The sequence below is a fragment of the Tupaia chinensis genome, unplaced genomic scaffold, assembly GCF_000334495.1.
Source record: "Tupaia chinensis unplaced genomic scaffold, TupChi_1.0 Scaffold149537_1, whole genome shotgun sequence".
Taxonomy (NCBI): domain Eukaryota; kingdom Metazoa; phylum Chordata; class Mammalia; order Scandentia; family Tupaiidae; genus Tupaia; species Tupaia belangeri.
The window spans coordinates 257,448-278,552 of NW_006209381.1; the positions used below are offsets into that span (position 1 = coordinate 257,448).

A 21,105-nucleotide genomic window follows, 5' to 3' on the forward strand; every position below is an offset into this window, starting at 1 on the left:
ATAACATTTGTCTTAAAAGACATAGACAACGGGATCTGTTTTCCTGTTTGGGTTCTCCTCTGAATTTCAGGAATCCAGCCAAGTTACTCTGTTTCATTGACATATAATACATTTAAAAAGTTACCAATGTTACTCCTGTGAATTGAAAGGAAACCTAATTTTTTACCTTCAAAATTAAAATTTCCTCATAGGGATAAAAGAATTAAAAGAAATAGGTCCAGGAACATTACTGTTACCTAGAGAAAACAAGACAAAATGAAAACATGACAAACCCATCACTGGTGGTTCATTTGTTGCTATTCTTGCCCAATTTTAAAAATCATGAAACACTGAAATATATTTTTCAGTTCCTCTGACCATCTTCGAGATGAAAAATATGGCAAATAGCAACACACAACATTTTCCAATGGTTTATGTTACTATTTTGCAAAAGTTGTTTTCTTATCTATTGGGTTGTCTGGAAAGTCATGACATATTTTTGCACAGAAAAAAAAAATATATATATATCATGACTTTCCCAACAAGCTAATATTTCATAAACCCTAAATTGTAGACCAGCCAGTGGCTTAATGGTTAAGGGAGCCGGACCCCCACATTGCCAACCGTGCAGTTCATATTCTGGACCTGGTGACTTGGAGCAAGCGTGTGAGCATGTCCAAAACCCCAAAGGACAGAGAAATTAAAGAGAATAGCTTGTAGTATGACCGTGCCCTGATTAGGGGGTGCTTTTTCCCTCTCCATCCCTGTCTGTCTGGTGAGCACACATGACCTCTGAGAAATCCTAAATAAATAAATACTAAATAATTCCTTGAATAGATGAAGAAATAATTATATTTACTTTCATACAATATGCTTTTACCTGATTTACACTTCTGTATTAAAAATCACACTTGGGTGTTGCATAATGACCTTTTGTTTAGTGATGGACCACATATAGACAGTAGTCTTTGGGACCAGCAGCTAGTGTAATGGCTGGGTCGCTGGACTCCCACATAGTCTACCATGGTTCGCGTCCTGGACCCGGTGGCTTAAAACTCATGCCGGGCGCGTGTGCGTGCGTGCCCAAGATCCCGAGAGGAGAATGAAGGAGAAGGAATTGTGGCATGGCCATCCCCCCGGGGGGTGATTTCTCGCTTTCTGTCTCTCTGTCTCTCTCTGTCTGGTGAGCGCATGCACCCTATAGCAAAAACCTCTCAAAAACAAAAAAAAAAATAGACAGTAGTCTTACATACTATTCTAATGGAGCCGAACAACTCCTTTCCTCTAGTGGTGCTGAAACCAACATAATATTATTGTGCAACCCAATATTCACTAAATAATGAGTTGGTGATGATGCAGGCATAAACAAACCTACTGTGCTGTTAGTCATATAAAAATAGAGTATAGACAATTAAGTTCAGGACATAATGCTCAATAATGATAATACATAACTATGTTACTGGTTATATATTTATGTATTTATTATACTTACCATATTTTTTAATCACTTTTTTGGAGTGTACTCCTATTTATAAAAAATGTTTACTCTAAAACAGTGTTATAATAGCAGCCTCATTCATCTTGCTTACCATGTTTTATACCATACTTTTATTGTATCTTTACTATGTTCAGATACACAAATATTTACCATTGTATTGTAACTTTCTACAGTATTCAGTATAGCAACATACTATACTGCTGCAGTCGCCTCTTCTCGGCACCAGGGTCCAGCTTTGTGGAAAATACTCCCTTCACAGATGAGGGATGGTTGGTCCTGGGATGACTCAAGCACACCACATCCACCATGCACCCCATTTCCACCACTACCACATTGCAGCATACAATGAAATAATCACACAAAAACAGGGTTCGCACTTACATGACAATGTAATACAGCTGCTGATCTGACAGGAGGCAGAGCCTAGACGGCAATGTAAGCAATGGGGACTGACTGTAAACACAGAGTGAGCTTTGCTGGCTTGCCTGCTGCCCAACCCTGGTTCAAAAAGGTAGGGGGTACAATAGGCCATGGATCAATCCACAGCCCAGCCCGCAATAGGTCACAGACTGGCACCAGTTCGCACCCTGGGGCTTGGGTAACCCTGCCACACAGGTTTGTAGCCTAGAAGCAACAGGCTATACCATAGAGTAGGTGTGGAGTAAGCTATAATATCCAGGTTTATGTAAATACTAAGTGATAATATTTAGGTTTGTGTAAATACACTCTATAATGATTGCACAATAAATTGCCTAATGACACATTTCTCAGAATGTATCCCTGATGTTAAATGATGCATGTCTGACTTGGGACTAGCAGATGGCATAATGGTTATGTTGCTGGCCTCCCCCATGGCCTACTGCAGTTCAAGTCCCAGACTTGGTAGCTTGAAACTCACACTGGGTACATGTGCATGTGTGCCCAAAATTCCAAGAGGAGAATGAAGGAGAAGAGACTGTGTCATGGCCATCTCCCCAAGGGGTGATTTCTCACTTTCTGTCTCTCTGTCTGTGTTTTTGGCAAGCACATGTGCCGTATAGCAAAAACCTCTCTTAAAAAAATAGATAAAATTAAGCAACGCCTGTTTAAAAGCTACAGGATTGCAGACTCAAATGAACTTTTTCTCAAGTAAGGAAACTTATATACTGTAGCCAGAAAATCCTCAATGAAACTGTAATCAGAAGTTGTGGATCCATGTTTTCCCTTAACAAATGCCTTTAGGAAAAGTCACTTACATTTGGAGAATACAGCTTCCTTACTTATAATGTGAAAATAACTTGTAAAATGCATGGTGTTGCAGTAGATCCACCAGATGTTCCTTTGTTAACTACAAAATGCCCTGTGAATTTTAAACTGACATTATTTTTCCAGAGGTATAACAAGATTATGATTACTTAAATCATTAAGCCTATAGCTACAGGAAGAAAAATGGTTTGTCAACATGTCTTGCATTTTGTCTCCCAGTATCTTACCTCCTGAATTCAGGTAGCGTTTCCCAAAATGTACAGTAGGATACTTGTCCGCTAGTCTTTTATCTGGCCACAAAATTCCATCAGCTGCAAAAACCACTTTATGATTTGTCTTTTGAAACTTTTTAAGAACTTCTTCTGGACCACCAGCAAATACGACATCAAAACTGTTTGAGAGGAGAAAAAACGTTTTACAATGTATTCATCAGACTTTAGGCACATAAACAATGAAAATGTCACAAATACAAGGCAGAAGTTAGAAGCCAACAAAAAAATCAGTAACTGTTTAAAGAATACACCAAACAATTTCCCTCAATTTAAACAATGGGGGTTGTATTGAATTACTCATGTTTATACTACATTATCATATGAAATTCAAATAAAAGCTTTTTTTTTAGTCCTAGTCTCAATATTTTTAATAGTTGTATGCTCAAAATCAAAATTCTAAAAGCACTATGGAAATGTTAGAAATTCAGTTACTTGTCGGGATCAGCAATGGTTATGTCAGACTCCCATGGAGTTGGCCATGATTTGAGTCCCGGACCAGTGGCTTAAACCTCATGTTGGGCACGTCTGCAGTACATGCATGCCCAAGATCTCAAGAGGAGAATGGAGAAGGGATTGTGGCATGGCCATCCCCCTGGGGGGGGGGGGTGATTTGTCACTTTCTGTCTCTCTGTTTCTCTGGCAAGCAAACATGTGCCCTATAGCAAAAATCTCCACAAAAACAAACAAACAAACCCAGGGTATAACTAATTTAATAATATAGAAACAATCATTTACAAAAGTTGCTATCATGCCTGCCTAATATTTCAATTTAATTTGTTTCTACCCGTTAAATTTTTTTCATCATTATTATACTTGATTGACAAATAATAATCATACATATTTATGTTATAGAGTGCTATTTCGATACATGTATATAATGTGTAATGATCAAATCAAAATAACTAGCAGATCTAACCCTGCAAAATTTATCATTTTTTTGTGCTGGGACCATTTACAATTCTCTTGTCTAGTTACATTTCAAAATACATGTAAGAAATTGTTACCCGTATTCATTCTAGTGTGATTGAACACTAGAACTCATTCCTCCTATGTAGGTATAATATTTTAAGCTTATTTATTTAACCCATGAGTGAGAGAGACAGAGAGAGACAGAGACATAGCACCCCCAAGAGTTCCAAATGTGATGGTGTAATCCTATCTAAGCCTCAGCCCGCTTAGACCCATGCACACTCAGGGAGATCTCCAGACACAACCCAGAATCTTCCGAAATGGAAAACGGCCTGGCAGGATATATGTGGATTTATCTGCCTCAGTGCATCTCACTTCACTGCTATGCCACTACCTGGTCCTGCTAAGGTGTCATCTTGGATTTGTTTATCAATTTCTCCCTACTGTTTCTCCCACATCCCCTTCCCAGCCCCTAGAGACCACCATTCTACTCTCTACTTCTGTGAGATCAAATATTTAGATTCCACCTATGAAAGGGAACATGCGTATTTCTCTTTCTATGCCTGGCTTATTGCATTTAGCAAAACATCCACCAGACTCATCCATGTCGCTGCAAATGACAGGATTTCATTTTTTTAATGGCTGAATAGTATTCCATGTATATATGCCTTTTTTGGTTTATTATTATTCATTAATCTTGGCAACTGTTAAAGAGTACGGAAATAAGGACCAGCAGATGGTATAATGGTTATGTTACTGGACTCCCACGTAGTCAACCACGGTTTGAGTTCCGAACCTGGTGGCTTAAACTCACACCAGGTGTGTGTGGATGCATGCCCAAGATCCCAAGATGAGAATGGAAGAGATTGAGGTGTACCCATTACCCCTGGGGCTGATTTCTCACTTTCTGTGTCTGTCTCTGTCTCTCTCTGTCTTTCTAGTGAGTGTATACGCCCGATAGCAAAAATCTTTCTTAAAAACAAAAAGTGCTGAAATAAACATGGGGGTGCAGATATCTCTTTCAACACACTGATTCTCTTTCTTTTAGAGATATACCAAGTAGTGAATATTCTGGATCACACAGTAGCCCTATTCTTAATTTTTTTGAAAAAACCTGCACACTATTTTCCATAAGGTTTGTACAATTTGCAACTCTACTATCATGTATAAGAGTTCCCTTTTTTCTTCATCCTCACCAGTATTTTTTTTTTTTTTGTCTTTCTGATAATAGCCATCCCAACTGGAATGAAGTGATATCTCATCATGGTTTCAATTTGAATTTCCCTGATTAGTGATATTGAACACTTTTTCATAAACTTGTTGGCTATTTGTGTGTCTTTAAAAAAAATGTGTGTGTTCAGAACACTTCCCTATTTTTTTAGTCAGATGATTTGTATTTTTGCTGTTGAGTTATTTGAATACCTGGGGCATTATGGATATCAATCACTTCTCAGATAAAGTGTCAAATCCGCTCTCCCATTCTGTGGGGGCCTCTTTACTTCTTATGTTTTCCTTCACTTTGTAGAAGGTTTTTAGTTTGTTACAGTCTCTTGTATACTTTAGCTTTTTTAACTTGCACTTTTGAGATCTTATTCATACAATTTTGGTTTATTCCAATGACCTGAAATGGTTTCCCTTATTCCAATGTCCTGAAATGGTTTCCCTAGATTTTCTTCTAGAAGCATCGTAGTTTTTGGTTTTTCTTATTGTTAAATCTTGAATCCATTTGGAGTTGATAATCGTACACGGGAACTTGAGAGTCTAATTTCATTCTTTTGCATATGGATATCCAGTTCTCCCAGCAGCATTTATTAAAGTGTCCTGTCCTTTCACCAATGTATATTCTTTATGCTTTAATGGAAAAATAACTGGCAGGATATATGTGGATTTATTTCTGGGTTCTCTTTATTGCTGGGTTCTCTATATTTCTGGGCTCTATTCTCATACCTGTGTCTAAGTGTCCGTTTTAATGCAGTCTCATGCTGTTTGGTTGTTGTAATTTTGTACTATGTTTTGAAATCAGATAGTGTGATACTTCCAGCTTTGTTCTGTTTGCATAGTATTGACTTTTTTATTAAAGGTCTTTTGTAATTTCATACAAATTTTAGAGCTGTTTTTTTTTTCTATTTCTCTGAAGATTGTCATGGTATTTTGATAGGGATTACAATGCAGCTGCACATTGCTTAGAACAGCATATTAACTTTAATAATGTCTGTTTTTCCCATCAAAAGTTGGGAAAAGTCCTTTCATCTTCTCTGGGACTCAGCTTCCTCATCTGAAAATACAAGATATCTTTCCAATATTTTGAGTCTTATTCCATTAGTATTTATGTTCTCATTACAGAGGTCTTTTGCCTCTTGGCTAAATATAAACCTATATTTAAAAGTTTTTGTTTAGTTTTATTTTGTTTATTTTTGTTTGCTCTGTTTATTTTGTTTTGTAGCTACTATAAATGAGGTGGGGTGGTTTTAGTTTTTGGTTTTGTTTTGTTTTGTTCTGTCCATAAGGCATGTGCATTCGCTGGAGAGAGACAGAAAGGGAAAATGAAAAATCACCTCCACCCCTTCAGGGCGATGGCTACACCACAATATCTTCTCCTCCATTCTCCTCTTGGGATCTTGGGCATGCACGCACACACACCTGGTGTGAGTTTAAGTCACCAGGTCTGGGACTCGAACCGTGGTCTACTACATGGGAGTCCAGCAACACAGTCATTACACCAACTGCTGGTCCTAGTTTGTTGAGAGTTTTTAATCACAAAGGAATATGGAATTTTCTCAAGTGCTTTTTCTGTGTATCTTGAGTATATTTTTCTGTGTCTCCTGAATTGAATTGAGTTGAGTCTCTCATCATTTATTCTGTTTCTATGACATTTACTGATTTGCCTAAATTGAATCATCCTTGCATCCCTGGGATAAGTTCTACTTGATCCTGCTGTACAATCTTTTCAATATGTGTTTATTTCAGTTTGCTAATATCTTGTTGAGGATATTTATATCTATATTCATCAGTGACATTTTTTTACTGTGGTTTTTACTGTCATTGTGTCTTTGTTTGGTTTTGATATGAGGGTAATGCTGGCCTTGTAAAAGAATTTTGAGATAATTCGGTCCCTTCCAATATTCCAGAAAACTTTGAGGGGAATTAGTGTTAGTTCTTTAAAAGTTTTGTAGAGTACAGGAGTGAAGCCATCTGATCATAGACTTTTCTTTGTTGGACTTTTTTTGTTACTGACTCAATCTCATTTCTTGTTATTAATCTGTTCAAGTTTTCTCTTTCTTATTCAATCATAGTAAGTTGTATATGTCAATGAGTTTATCTTTATCAAGTTTTCCCCAATTTTTTGGTGTGTAGTTATTCTTAACAGTCACTAACGATCCTTTGTGTTTCTTCTATGTTAGTTGTAATCTCCCTTTTCATTTCTGATTTCATTTATTTGGGTTTTTTTCTTTTTTCTTCTTTTTGTTGATCTAGCTAATAGTTCATCAGTCTTATTTACCTCTTTATAAAAAAAAAAAACTCTCTCTTCACTTCATTGATCTTTTGAAATTTTTTTTTAGTCTCAGTTTTCTCTATTTCTCTTTTATGATATCTTTTATTCTACTAATTTTGGTTTGTTCTTCTTTGCCTACATAAGTTTTTAACCAATCAGGTTCAAATAATTTTATTTTTAGGCACATATACATTTTTAAAATAAGCTTTATATCAGAGTTAAATTGTTCTGACTAAAACCTTAAATCAACTTCTCCATACCTTAGTTTATTTAAAAAAAAAACTGAACTAATCTAACTTTATTAAACACAACATGTTTCTCTTTTTCTTCTAAGTACAACGGATTCCTCAGTATTATCTTTTTAACTTAGGTATTTTCCTCAAAGTACTAACTGTTTGGATCATTACTTAATAGTTAAGATGAATAAATAAGGTCGGTTCTGTGGACCATAAAGGCAGCGCAAATAAACTAAATCCTCTGAGGCAGAGACTGCCATGCAAGTTGTAGAGGAATCCAGATACATTATCGGAACATAGGGAAAAGTGACTTATCTTTTATTCCAATCACATGATTGGAAGCTTAGCCAAACTAATTTTGCAGGTAGCATCACATATTCAAAAGATGTATGTCAACTTCAAAAAGTAAATATCTTTGAAACCCTAGTGAGTGAAGGATACAAAAATGTACATCATGCATTTCAAAATTATTAATAAATGTCAACATCTGGAAAATGAGGAGTTGTGGCAACTTTTCCATGTCCAATTTAGTATATTATAAGCAGGTTTCACCTTTATAACAAATGAAATATTTTGAGGCAAAAAGTAAAGGGGAAAATTATTTTTGCATACCATAAATAATAAGAGCACTTCAAATAATTATTTAAGGTTGCTGAAATCGCCCGCTTTAGTAGTATTAGCTATTTCTGTGTTTAAGTACTTCAGAAAAGTTCTTTGAACCTACTTAACATTTTTCAAATGGCAAAAAAGTTTTTCTACTTAAAATTATTTTGGCCACAAAATCTCAAATTTTTACAAAAAAAAAAAAAGAATGCACAAAGGTCATAAAAATAATTCTACAGGAATTTAGTCCATTTAAATATGAAGAATAAAGTAAAATTTTCCACGTCTAACTGTGGTAAATAGTCCAGGGTCCTGTAAAAACCATAAGATTCCACCTTATGTGGTCATGCTGAATCTTCTACCAGACACGTCAGTGTCCTATCTCCAACAGGTCATTGAGACTTTTACAAGCGTTTGTCCTTATGTGTTCCCTGTTTCTGTGGCACCATCAACCACATAGTCCCCCAGGTTGAAAATTCTTCATTCAGTCTTAACTCCACCTTTTCCCTGACCTACCTTCTCAAATCTTTTGCCAAATCCTGTGGATACCATCCGCTTCATGTACTCAGCATTCCAATGTTCCCACTCCCACTAGAAGACACAGGCCTCAAGTAATTCAGAAACACATCAAGCCTCCACCTTGCCCATCCCGTCCACATCTCATTAGGACTGTCTGACAAACCTTCCTGAAAACCATGCTCCATGCTTCCCCAGGCTGGATCAGTGGTTCTCAATGCTGTCTAAAGCAGGAGTCAGCAAATATTTACTCTCTGGCCTTTTACAGGAAATATCTTGGACTTGTGGGGGAGAGGGCAAATAATCTTTGTCACAACAACTCTACTGCTGTGGTGGAAAAGCAACCAGACAATGTGTAAGCCAATGAGGACAGAGTGCTTCAGTACGGCCATAGTGCACTGACTCCTAGCCTGAAGAACAGTCTAAATGAATTAGCTTCACATAACAACTCTCCATTAAATAACCCGTTCTTAAGCCAACTTGAGTTATTTGATTTGTCATCTGTGTCTTTACCCATGATGTCACCTCGGCTTAGCACATCTTTTCCCCAATGGTTCCAAATCATTCACTTTCAAGGCCCATTTCAAATGCCACCTTCTCTACAAACCTTCCTTTGATCAGAATAACTGGAAAAGATCATTTCTTTCCTCTTAATTTCCACAGCTCTTTTCCTCTTGTTTTTTCTAGATGCTTGATTTTCTGCTCTTCATGCTAACAGTGTCCATCTAACGCCAGACTGCACGTTTTTAATTCATAGGTTAAGTCTACATCTTTACTCATCTGGGTAGCCCTTTACATGTTTATTTTGAATACAGCAGATAAATATTTACTGACCAAATAAGAGGATGAATGAATCATCCTAAGTCTCAATACGAAGCATAAGTTACTGGGTAGCCAGAAAAGAGAGTAACAGAAATGTTCCCTAACCTCATTTGTTCTTCCTCCCAAATCCAGTACTTTCTTCACCATCTCAAGTATAAACATAAGTAAAAAAAAAAAAAAAGAAAAATCATCCAAACTATTAGCAAAAGGTGAAAGTCTAATGAAATGGAAGAAAAGCAGCAGCACCACGCCAGATGACTCTTACAGCACATCTTACCACAAATGCATGTTTATGCGTGTTTATCCAAAGATAATTAACAGCACCCTCCAATACTGTGGAGCCACTCCCTATCCCCCCAAACAAACGAAAACACTTGAAAACGTCCACCTACCCTGTTAACCCTGCAAATACATTACAATCAAATGACAGTGGAAATGGTGAAATTGACTTTAGTCCTTTTGGAGGGCGGGAAAGGATAAAGTGGGTACTATTTTTAAAGGTAAATATTACTTGGTGAACTTTCTTCCAAATGGCATATAATTGCATTGAGTGAATGTGAAATTCTACTGAGGGTAGGGAGAGGTGGGAGTCAATGAGGACAGAGTCTAGCTGAAGGGACGCTTCCTCTAGACTGTCCTCAGAGACTGACCCAGCGCTGGATTGATACCTGGTATACAGGGCAGCCTGGAAGAGAACAGTGGCAAAGACAGCAGCTGCTCAAGCTGCAAGCTATCTGTGGGACCATGACTCAACACTTGTTGATTCTGGGTCAGACTGTTTATTTGTAAAATGATGCAATCAATTAAATAAAAATTTCCTCTAGTCTAAAAATGATAGCTACGTTTATCTTTGCCAAGACTAGAATTTTCGAGTCATACACAGACTCATGTCTCATATGTCTTCACTGAATCAATGAAGAAATAGTTTTTGGTTTTCAACCCCCAGCATTTATCATGAGTTGGGTACAATATGCAGAATGTAATACACACAAAGCTGTTGAAAGAAAAGAATCTAGAAGCAGGATTTCTATCCCCCTTAGAACCCTAGCTACAGAAGCTAGTCCCATATTTTGCATGTAACAGATGCTTAATCCATGTTTACTAAGAAGAGTATTAAGGAGTAGACAAATTGGTTATAGACAATAGTCATACATGATAAGACTACACAGGGATGATCAGTCCAGCCATAGCAGCTTAATGTTATTTCTGTATATCATCTACTTCTTCATTCCAGCATTCACATCAATATACTCACCCAATACTAAGTAAATACTAACAAGAAAACCTGTACAATTTAGAGGGGAAAACACCACAATAATTATTTATTTCTTACATTATTTTCCTAAAAATATTTTACACTATTCTACATCAGCCAGGAGGCAGTGCAATACATTTAATTGTTCAAATGACAGCTAATAGTTTCAATCTTTCTTTAAAAAAAAAAAAAAAGAAGAAGAAGAAGGAAAGAAAGAATATAGAAATTGGGAACAATAATGTGCCTGGCTTTCCTTCGTACTAACATAATGAAATATTGTCCATTGTTAATGACTAGGTTCTTTGTGTCTGCACACTTAAACTGTCATCCTTGCCAAAATGTCATAGATATAAAATTTTTGGGATGTATGCCATCAGTGACAAATCTAATAACATTCCTTTGATTGTGTTAGAATATCTGGCACTAACATTAAAACCACTGAGGTAGAGGTTTTCTTCGTTCAGAAACAAAATCAGAACAGTGATTCCTCTGCGGCCCTCCAAAAAGGAGTTCATCAAATAATTCTGCCATTACTAGTTAAAATTATAGATACAGTACTTGAAGAGCTTTGCTTTCAGAAAATGTTCAGTCCGTCGTCTGTACAAACTATGTAAGACAATATAAAAGGCAGGCCTACGGAATAGGAACCTTGAATGATGAGAGGTACAAAATGTTTATTTCAAATAATACCATAACAGGATTTGACAACCTACAGAATAATGCACATAAATTGCATATAATTCTTTCATAATTTTTGAAAAGTAAGTAGGTGTAAGGAGATATTGCCAACATTTGGGTTATGTTTGTTTTGTTTTTGTTTTTTTGCTATAAGGGTATGTGTGCTTATCAGAGAGAGATGGGGGGGAATAGAGAGAGAGAGGGGAAAGTGAGAAATCACCCTCCAGCGGAGGTGGTCATGCTGTAATCCTTTCTCCTCTCAGGATTTTGGGCATGCCCACACACTTGCTGGCCTGATTTTCAAGCTGCTGGGTACAAGACTCAAACCATACAGGTGGCCATGTGGGACCCAGCACCTTCACCTCCATGCCACGCGCTCACCCATCCAACAATCAGTTTTTATGAAGACATCATTCTTCCACATTAGATTTGGTCAGTTTTGTTTTCAGAATTAGTATGCAGGTACTTCAAAAAGTTTGAGCAAATGGAATTAAAGTATAAGTGTAGCTTGGCACAAAAAATTTTCAAAGCCATGTGTAGTTCTTCCTAGTGAACCATTCCAAAAACTTCCCCTCGAGTGAGAATGTCTTGACATGATCTGTTTATGTATCCTTTGCTGGGGTGTTAAGTGTAATGCCAAGATCCTAATCTGTGCTCAATACATGTATACCAAACAGAAAGCGAGAAATACGCTCATTGCTCTCCCTTTCTCAGCAAAATAAAATTTAAAAAGAAGCCAAACAAACGAACATTTTTTGACATATGAAAGATCAGAAGCAATAGCATATTTAGAGTTCTAATCAAAATTCAATAGTTAAGTCATTTTAATCCTTTGAACTTTTTTTAAAACATGCTTTCCTGCTTTTAAAAAAGTCATTTTATTTATCAAAAAAAGGAAAAAAAAAAAACACAGCAATCTTGAAAAATGGATTCAAAACATCCACCGTATTTCTCCCTCTACAAGGTCTGTTTTTCCTTGTGACACAGTCACTGGTCCCTTGCTATTGTGCCCTGAAATACGTCAGTCAGATCCAGCCCTCAGTTTGCTGTGTGAAACACACAGTTGCGTTTCAGTATGGTAGCTGAGTAGAATATACGACATGTACTGTATGTGTAGCCACATACAGCCACACCGATGAGGCCCAGGTGAGCAGCAGGGAGCTGTGGAACTGAGGTGACCCCTCTGTTTTTAGCCAGTGTTTATTTATCGTCCACCTACCTCCTAGACCACAGACAGCTTGAAAACTGCTGAAATAATGTCTTCATGTTATATTTATTTTATTTATCAGATTTTGTAGTTTTCACAGTGACTACCATTCTCCTGTTTTAAAAATAGTTTGATCAGGGCCAGCAGGTGGCATAGTGATTAAGGCACTGGACTCCCATATGGCTGATGACTATGGTTCAAGTCCTGGACCTGGCGGCTCGAAACTCAAACCAGGCATGTGTGTATGTGTGCCCCAAATCCTGAGATGCACATGGAGAGGAAGGGATTGTGGGGTGGCCATTCCACCAGAGGGTGATTTTTCACTTTGTTTCTCTGTCTCTCCAGTGAGAACATGCATCCTATAGCAAAAAAAAAGTCTAAAAAAACCCCAAAGTTTAGTCTTTCTTATTGCTGCCTCTAGTTGGTAGCAGCCAATTTCTTTATCTTGCCTCAAAGTCACAAGCATTTCTTTTTTAAAAGAATTCTTTTATTTCACTTTATTTATTTATTTTAATTTGATCAGAGAGAGAGAGAGGGAGTGAGAAAGCAAGTCGCCAGGTCTGGGACTTAAACTGTGTTCGGTCATGTGGGAGTCTGGCACCCTTAACCACCATGCCACCTGCCGGCCGCAGTCACAATCACTTCTAAGTGAATATCTCAATGAACTGGGGAGTTTCTATATACCAAAATCTTCGAATAGATTTTTCATAAGGAAAATTCTTTATTCAGAAGGCTAATAATCACCACCAAAAATATTTTTTTTAAATACATCATATACTGGAAGCCTAAAATGGAGTATACCTGTATTCAATTAATCGAGTTATATACAGTTATGAAAGAGGAAATTTCTGACATGTCCCAGCTCAAAAATCAAATAATTATTTCACCCACTTATTTCTAACTAATTTTCTTCTAACTTCCTTAAGTTTAAAAAAAAAAAAGAGTAGAACAAATAGCCAACATTTTTACTAGATGACTTTATCGGATATTCAAAAATCTAGAAAAATTATACTACCACATGCTAAGTAAGATTCTAAGATTCTGTTGGTATATATTTTATTAATACATGAGACCTAGGAAAAGTTTAGTGCAGATTTTTTTTAAATTTTTTATTTTTTGAAGAGGTTTTGCTATAGGGTGCGTGTGCTCACCAGACAGAGAGAGAGAGACAGAGAGACAGAAAGCGAGAAATCATTCCCCAGGGGGATGGCCACGCCACAATCCCTTCTCCTCCATTCTCCTCTCAGGATCTTGGGCACGCATGCACACACACCTGGCATGAGTTTTAAGCCACTGGGTCCAGGACGTGAACCGCAGTTGACTACATGGGAGTCCAGCAGCATAGCCATTACGCTAACTGCTGGTCCCTAGATATTCAATACATATCAAATATACTCCCAAGAACACACTTTTTCTTATATTCTGGTTTATAGATTATCCTTACCAAAAACAAACCAAACAAAAAATAACTACTGGCCACTATGTAAAAATTAGGTTTGATCATCTGTCTACAATATGACTAGAGGGAAATACACGTATGTTTATAAAGTAATTCTAAAAGCAATACAAAGAACCTTCGTATAAAACACAAATGATCATTCACATTGACTAATGTGTAATATAAAATCAGGATGGAATCATTTCTCTCCTTAAAGGAAGTTGCACCTCCCCAGTTACATGTCCTCACAATTTTCATTTAGCCCATTTTTAAAACACCCATCACACTTCATCCACTGGGATTTTGTTATACTCCAGATAGTTGCTCTCATCAAAGGGAGATTATCAAACTTCCAAAGCCATAGGAACTGCAAAGACATACACACACACACACACACACACACACACACACACACACTACAGTATAAAATAACTTGAAAATTAAGTTTGATGTACTTCCCTATTTGGCAATCTCCAGTTTTCATTTTGTGTTAAGAAGAACTCAAATCCTTGCCAAATGTTTATATCTAAATGAAATCTAATAGACTGTATTTCTGGAGTTTATCTTTAAAACTCCAGTCTCTAATTTTAAAGGTTTATCCAAAAGTCAGTTCAGAATATATATTCTCATGGAAGCAATTTTCAAAATTGCTTCTATATTCACAAAAAAACTAGCTAAATGGACACAAAGGATCATTATTAGGTACTAGGAATGTCTTAAAATCGAAGAATGGTGATGATTGCTCAACTCCATAAATTTACTAAATATCACTGAATTTTACACTTAAAACAAGCAAACATCATCTTAAGTAAATTACCTCAGAAAAGATGGTTTTGGTTTTGTTTTCTTTTCTTTTCTTTAAAGAAAAGGCCTATCCAGGGACCAGCAGTTAGCATAATGGCTATGTCGCTGGACTCCCACATGGTCGACCGCGGTTCGAGTCCCGGACCCAGTGGCTTAAATTCATGCCAGGCGTGTGTGCATGCGTGCCCAGGATCCCGAGAGGAGAATGGAGGAGAAGGGATTGTGGCGTGGCCATTCCCCCTGGAGGGTGATTTCTCGCTTTCTGTCTCTCTGTCTCTCTCTGTCTGTCTGGCAAGTGCACGCGCCCTATAGCAAAAACCTCTCAAAAAAAAAAAAAGAAAAAAGAAAGAAAGAAAAGAAAAGGAAAAGGTCTATCCAGCACAGCCCCATAGCGCAGCGGCTAAGCACTGCCCAGAGGAAGTCAGACCCCAGATGCCAAACAGGGTTGGCTTGAAAAACATCCCAGGTGCACTGGGCGCTCAGGACCTCATGAGATAGAGAGCTGGATGACAAAAGGTGATGGGGTGACGCTCATTGGACAGCGCTTGCTTTCTCTCCCTCCTTCCCCACCCTCCCATTCCCTTTCTCTGATGCTACTAAATGCACCCCTTGACACAGAAGGACAAATGCTAGCTAAACCATTAAGCACATAAAGCTGTGCACTTGGTAATACCGTAGTGACCTATGCATCCATAAATCTAATTATTACAACAGCTGAATTATCCTTTTAAAATACCACTTAAGAAATAGGAATTACCGTAGTTTGCTCTATTAAAATGAATATATTCTGAATGCTAGCCTTCGACCAAGAGGTACACTTAACTAAGGACTAGCAATTTTATTACACAATAGGCATTGTATTTCAAATAATTTACAAAACAGCCTAATTCTTTTCAGCTGGGCCATAGACCACCTATGGTTTTCAATTATAGTCATCACTATCACTCTGTACCCAATACTTTTATTTAAAAACAAACAACAAACAAACAAACAAAAACCAGAAAACAGCTCTAACGTGAAACAAATTACTCATCGCTCTTCAACCTCTCGGTTACTTTCTTATGTTTCCAGGTACCCCCACAGGACAGACACGGTGAAAGAGGATGGAGAAAATGACTCTTCTTGGACATTGGGCTGGCTGAGTTGGGACTCCGTGTTTTCAGTTGGCTGGTTGTTCTCACAGGAAATGTTTTCAGAAATTCTATGTATGTAATTCACTGATACGCCCCAGGCACTGGACCTTCCATTAACACTTTCTATCAAGTTGGGTCTTAAGGTATCGAAGTAAACCAACCCACGCTGATACTTCACATCTCATTTTTCATTAGAAGTAAACTGGCCTCTCACTAGAGCAGTTGCCCCAAAGCTAAATCTTAAGTGGTGGCTGGGTGGCTGGGGAATGGGTGTAGGAAAGATAAACATAGATGAAAAAAGTTCTTTCTAAAACCAAAAAGGAAGTTTGTGGATCCACAGTCATTACTGCCTCGTAAGGAGAGTCTTCCTCAGAGACAAAATCAAAACAAGTTCAAGCTGACTGATACAATCGTTTAAAATCCATGGTAATTGTGAGGCCAGCCAGTGGCATGGAGGTTAAGACGCTGGACTCACACAGGGTCAGCCACCATCTGAGTCCTGTATTCGGTTGCCTGAAAATTCTTGGGACCAACAGTTAGCGTAATGGTTATGTCGCTAGACTCCCACGTAATCGACCCCAGTTCGAGTCCCAGACCCAGTGACTTAAACTCACTCCCGGCGCGTGTGCGTGCATGCCCAGGATCCCGAGAGGAGAATGGAGGAGAAGGGATTGCGGCATGGCCATCCCCCCTGGGGGGTGATTTCTCGCTTTCTGTCTCTCTGTCTCTCTCTGTCTGTCTGGCGAGCGCACGTGCCCTATAACAAAAACCTCTCCAAAAAAAAAAGAAAAGAAAAAGAAAAAAAAAAAATCCTACCTGGCACATGTCCCCATAATCCCAAGAGGAGAAGGGAGGTGAAGGAATTGTGGTAAGCCATCCCCCTGGGGGAGTGATTTCTCACTTTCCCTCTCTCTGCCTCTGCCTGGCAGGCACACACACCCTATGGCAAAAGCCAAAAAATAAATAAATAAATAAAAATCCTTGATAACTGTAAAATAAAACCTACTCAATATTTAATCAGAACAGTTATTATAATGAGTTTCTGACTCTTTTTCTTAAATACTCATATAAATTTTATATGTATATTTTATATATTACATATAAAATTTATACAGAAAATGATAAACATATTGTATATATATATATATATATACTGTAGAAAAATTCACAGTAAACAAGCTAATACCTGCCATACCATACCTGATTTTGCAAAAAGAGGCCACCACAAACAACTTAATCACAAACATAACTCTATGAGATACGAGGACAGTCTTAAGATGCAAGTATTATGTGTCTTTTCTTAACACAGGTGTTATATCACTGGGACTTCATTACATCATTTTCATTTCAAAAATGTATGCCTTTCTTATTTACATATTTTCATACGAAGTACTATTCTGACATCTACAAATAATTCGCATCTTTGCATTTTTAAATGGAAAGAAATACATAAAAAGAGGGACAAACTTAAGAGCATGTAAAATGCAGAATTAAGGATTAAATAAAGAAGAAAATCTGGGGAAAGGGAGAGAGAAAGTGGCCATTGAAGACTCAGGCAATGTGATGTTATTTCAAACATGTAAGAAAATAGTAAAAAAGAAAAACGGTGCCAGCTCAGTGGCACAATGATAACCTGTTGTTCAAATGATGGTGAACCAATATCAAAGATCACAGGTTCAGTTCCCTGGTCATCCTGTACACATCAGGGGTCGCCCGGTGATCCTGGCTGACAGGAAGGCTGGGGATGGTCTGGGGGAAGATGTATTGTGAAAGATGATATTGTGAGGGCTCTTGCTTCTCTCTCTCCCCCTTTCTCTCTGTCTCTCACTCTCATGAAAAGAAATAAATAGTTTTAAAAGTGATAAACATAGTAAATACCTCAAAAAAGAGAGAGAGAGAGAGGCCAGCAGATGGTGTAATGGCTATGTTGCTGGACTCCCACATAGTCAACAGCAGTCTGAGTCCCGGACCCGGTGGCTTAAACTCACACCAGGCGCGTGTGCGTGCGTGCCCAAGATCCTGAGAGGAGAATGGAGGAGAAGGGATTGCAGCATGGCCATCCCCCCTGGGGGGTGATTTCTCACTATCTGTCTTTCTGTCTCTCTTCCTTTCTGGCGAGTGCATGCACGCTATAGCAAAAACCTCTCTAAAAATATATATATTTCTGTGTAGGAAAGGATCTTCTTTCTTAATAACAAGTATTGTTTGTGTCTCACTGTATTTACAACTGTCCATGATCTTTTCCCTCCTGGATATCATAATCTCGACAGCTACTCACTGTAACAGAAAAGCTCAGCACAATCTTTACGCCTTCTCTAACTTGGCACTGAATCATGAATTCATAACATCATTAGCTCATGCCATGTTTTCTCAGAAGTTAGCGTTTATAATAACTCATCAGCTTTGATCATATTACATCATTAAGTCAGATCACAAGCTTAGAACTATGAGTGAAATCTAATTTTTAAAACAAAGATTCTTTGTCAATAAAGTAAATTTAATACATGATTTACAAACATAAATTTCAACTCTTTTAAACATAATTAAACACAAACTTAAAAATCCAGAGTGTTCCTCTTACCATTCAGTAAACAAGACAACCAGGTCATCCTGACTGGCATACTGTCCCAAGGCTTCTTTCATCAGTCTCACCTTCTGGCCCCCTCCAATACTGTTAATTCCATCACCACCTCTCCACTCTTCTCCTTGACCAAGGACCTATAAGTGAAATCAATATTTTATCCCTGAGCAAAACTCAAAAGATAACAGTCCATAAATAACTGAAAGACATTAATAATGTGTACAATAGTACACCATAAACACCCTTTAAATATTTATGTAAATCATGATATTGGGGTCTGCAGGGGAAACTTGGAGTCTAAGTCAGACCATAATTCTTCCTCGTTATCCACTCCAAAAATAGCATTCTCAAGTTTACCACTTCAAAAGTTAAGAGTCTAATATAAAAAGGTAGACTCATAAATATCCCTATTTATTTCAGACTAAAATGAAAAAGGAAATTTCCATGTCACTTTTAATAATCCAATAAGAAATCTGCATGAAGCTCAGCAACTTCTGGATTGAGACCTTAAACGATGTTCCTACTGATTCAAAATGAGCTGTCCAGAGAATTGCAGAAAACATCAAGTAAAACATCACCTTTTTTTTTTAGAGATTCTGGCTATAGGGGTGCATGTACTCGCTGGAGAGGCATGAGACAAGAGAGAGACAGAGACAGTGAGAAATCACTCCCCAGGGGAGATAGCCACAGCTCAATCCCTTCTTCTCCATTCTCCTCTTGAGATTTTGGGCTCGCACACACACGTGCCCAGCATGAGTTTTAAGCCTCCAGGTCTGGGACTCGAACCGCAGTTGACTACGTGGGAGTCCAGCAACATAACCATTTTGCCATCTGCTGGTCCTGAAACATCACCTTTTGATATATAAATCTAAAATGTCATTCTCGAAAGTGTGATATGAATTCATCAACGCAGGAAACTGTTTAAGTGCAATTAATCAAAACGAAGCTGAACTCCTCTTCACCATTTGCCTTAGCTGCCTCCTCAGTTGGAAATATTGATACCTCCTTGACACCCCTGGCTCTAAGGGACTTGAAAGCACAGGCATGCCTCTGAGATACCATTGTTTAGTTCCAGACCACCACAATAAAGGAAGACAACACAAGAAATATCTCATTCTGCCTGGAAGAGCTGGGCAAGAAAGCAATTGAGTGTACTCACTACTCAGGAGCAAAAGCAGAAATAAAGGACAATCGCCCAGTTTAATAGTCCTGTTAGCTCCCTCAAATTTCCTGTGATCATTTATCAATGAGATATTCCCTGGGAGGTAAGTCTCCTAAACCTTTTTTTTTTTTTTTTTTTTAATTTTAAGCCACCAGGTCCGGGACATGAACCGTGGTTGACTACGTGGGAGTCCAGTGACATAGCCATTACGCTAACTGCTGGTTCCCTCCTAAACCATTTTGTACTATTAGAGTACTTCAAAATTTCTCTAAACAAATGAAACAAAGAAACAAAGAATAGCAACCCTTAATAATACAAAAGGTATCTCCTTCACAATCATGTTTCCAGTTCTGTATAAATAAAGAATCACTATGGCTATGGCAGATGAACTCCTTACAGGAAACAATACTGAAAATCACTAAGATAATTACTGCCAAATCTTATTTACACTGCCTTGGTATTACTAAACATTAAGAATTTACCATGCAGCATATTAATAAGGCCAAAATGTATCTTTAAAACAGTCAACTGTATATAAACTAATAGTATTATGTAACCAAATTGTATCTTTCTTCTGTGGGTCATGGATTGTTAATGTTATGAAAACTGTAGTTTCGGCACATTGTTTTACACCTCCATAAATGAAAGGATATACCATACCTTAACAGTATAATTGAAATATTTGGCAGACTGCATAAATCGATGGAATCCATCACTTTCTTTTGTTGCAACAGTTATAACTAATAATTTATCTGCAAAGACAGAAGGAAATAATATAAGAAGGTTTACCAAAAGGTTAAATGCTAATGTGATACAACTTTCTACAGTGATTATAGACCTGACCAAATACATGCAACTGCTTCGGTTTGTGAATGTACATGAAGCTAAACAAAGAGTTATTCAGATTGGTTATATGACTGTCAAACAACAAACCAGCAAATGATAAGTTATTTTCATGGTAAGAAAGGTCATAATGCTTAACAAAAACATGTCCTCAATAGAGTATTTCAAAGACCAAATTTTCCATTAAAATGCTATTTTTAATCTACTAAGACTCTCCTAGACATTATCTAACCAATCGGCTTCATTGTCACCTATAAATCATCCCTGACTTAGCGCATCAGTGAGGTCCCAAAGCACATTACGTTCCCCAAAACATGGGGAGGTGACAAGTAGCAACGTGGCTAGGGCACTGGACTCCCACATGACCAACTGCACTTCATGTCCTGGACCTGGCAGCCTGCTTTCTCACCTCCCCCCTGCCTCTCTGGTGA

The 21,105-nt window shown here is 37.7% G+C and overlaps 1 protein-coding gene across 2 annotated transcripts in view; it reads right to left on the bottom strand.

The window, feature by feature from the left end:
• PLOD2 (procollagen-lysine,2-oxoglutarate 5-dioxygenase 2) overlaps positions 1-21,105 on the bottom strand; it is a 121,220-nt gene that overhangs the window by 50,686 nt on the left and 49,429 nt on the right. For both annotated transcript variants that reach the window (XM_006171408.3, XM_006171407.3), the window contains exons 3-4: positions 18,670-18,806; positions 2,950-3,113 (exon numbers count right to left, since the gene is read on the bottom strand). In XM_006171408.3, coding sequence (XP_006171470.1) covers positions 2,950-3,113; positions 18,670-18,806 — 301 coding nt within the window. The remainder of the gene's footprint in view (positions 1-2,949; positions 3,114-18,669; positions 18,807-21,105) is intronic.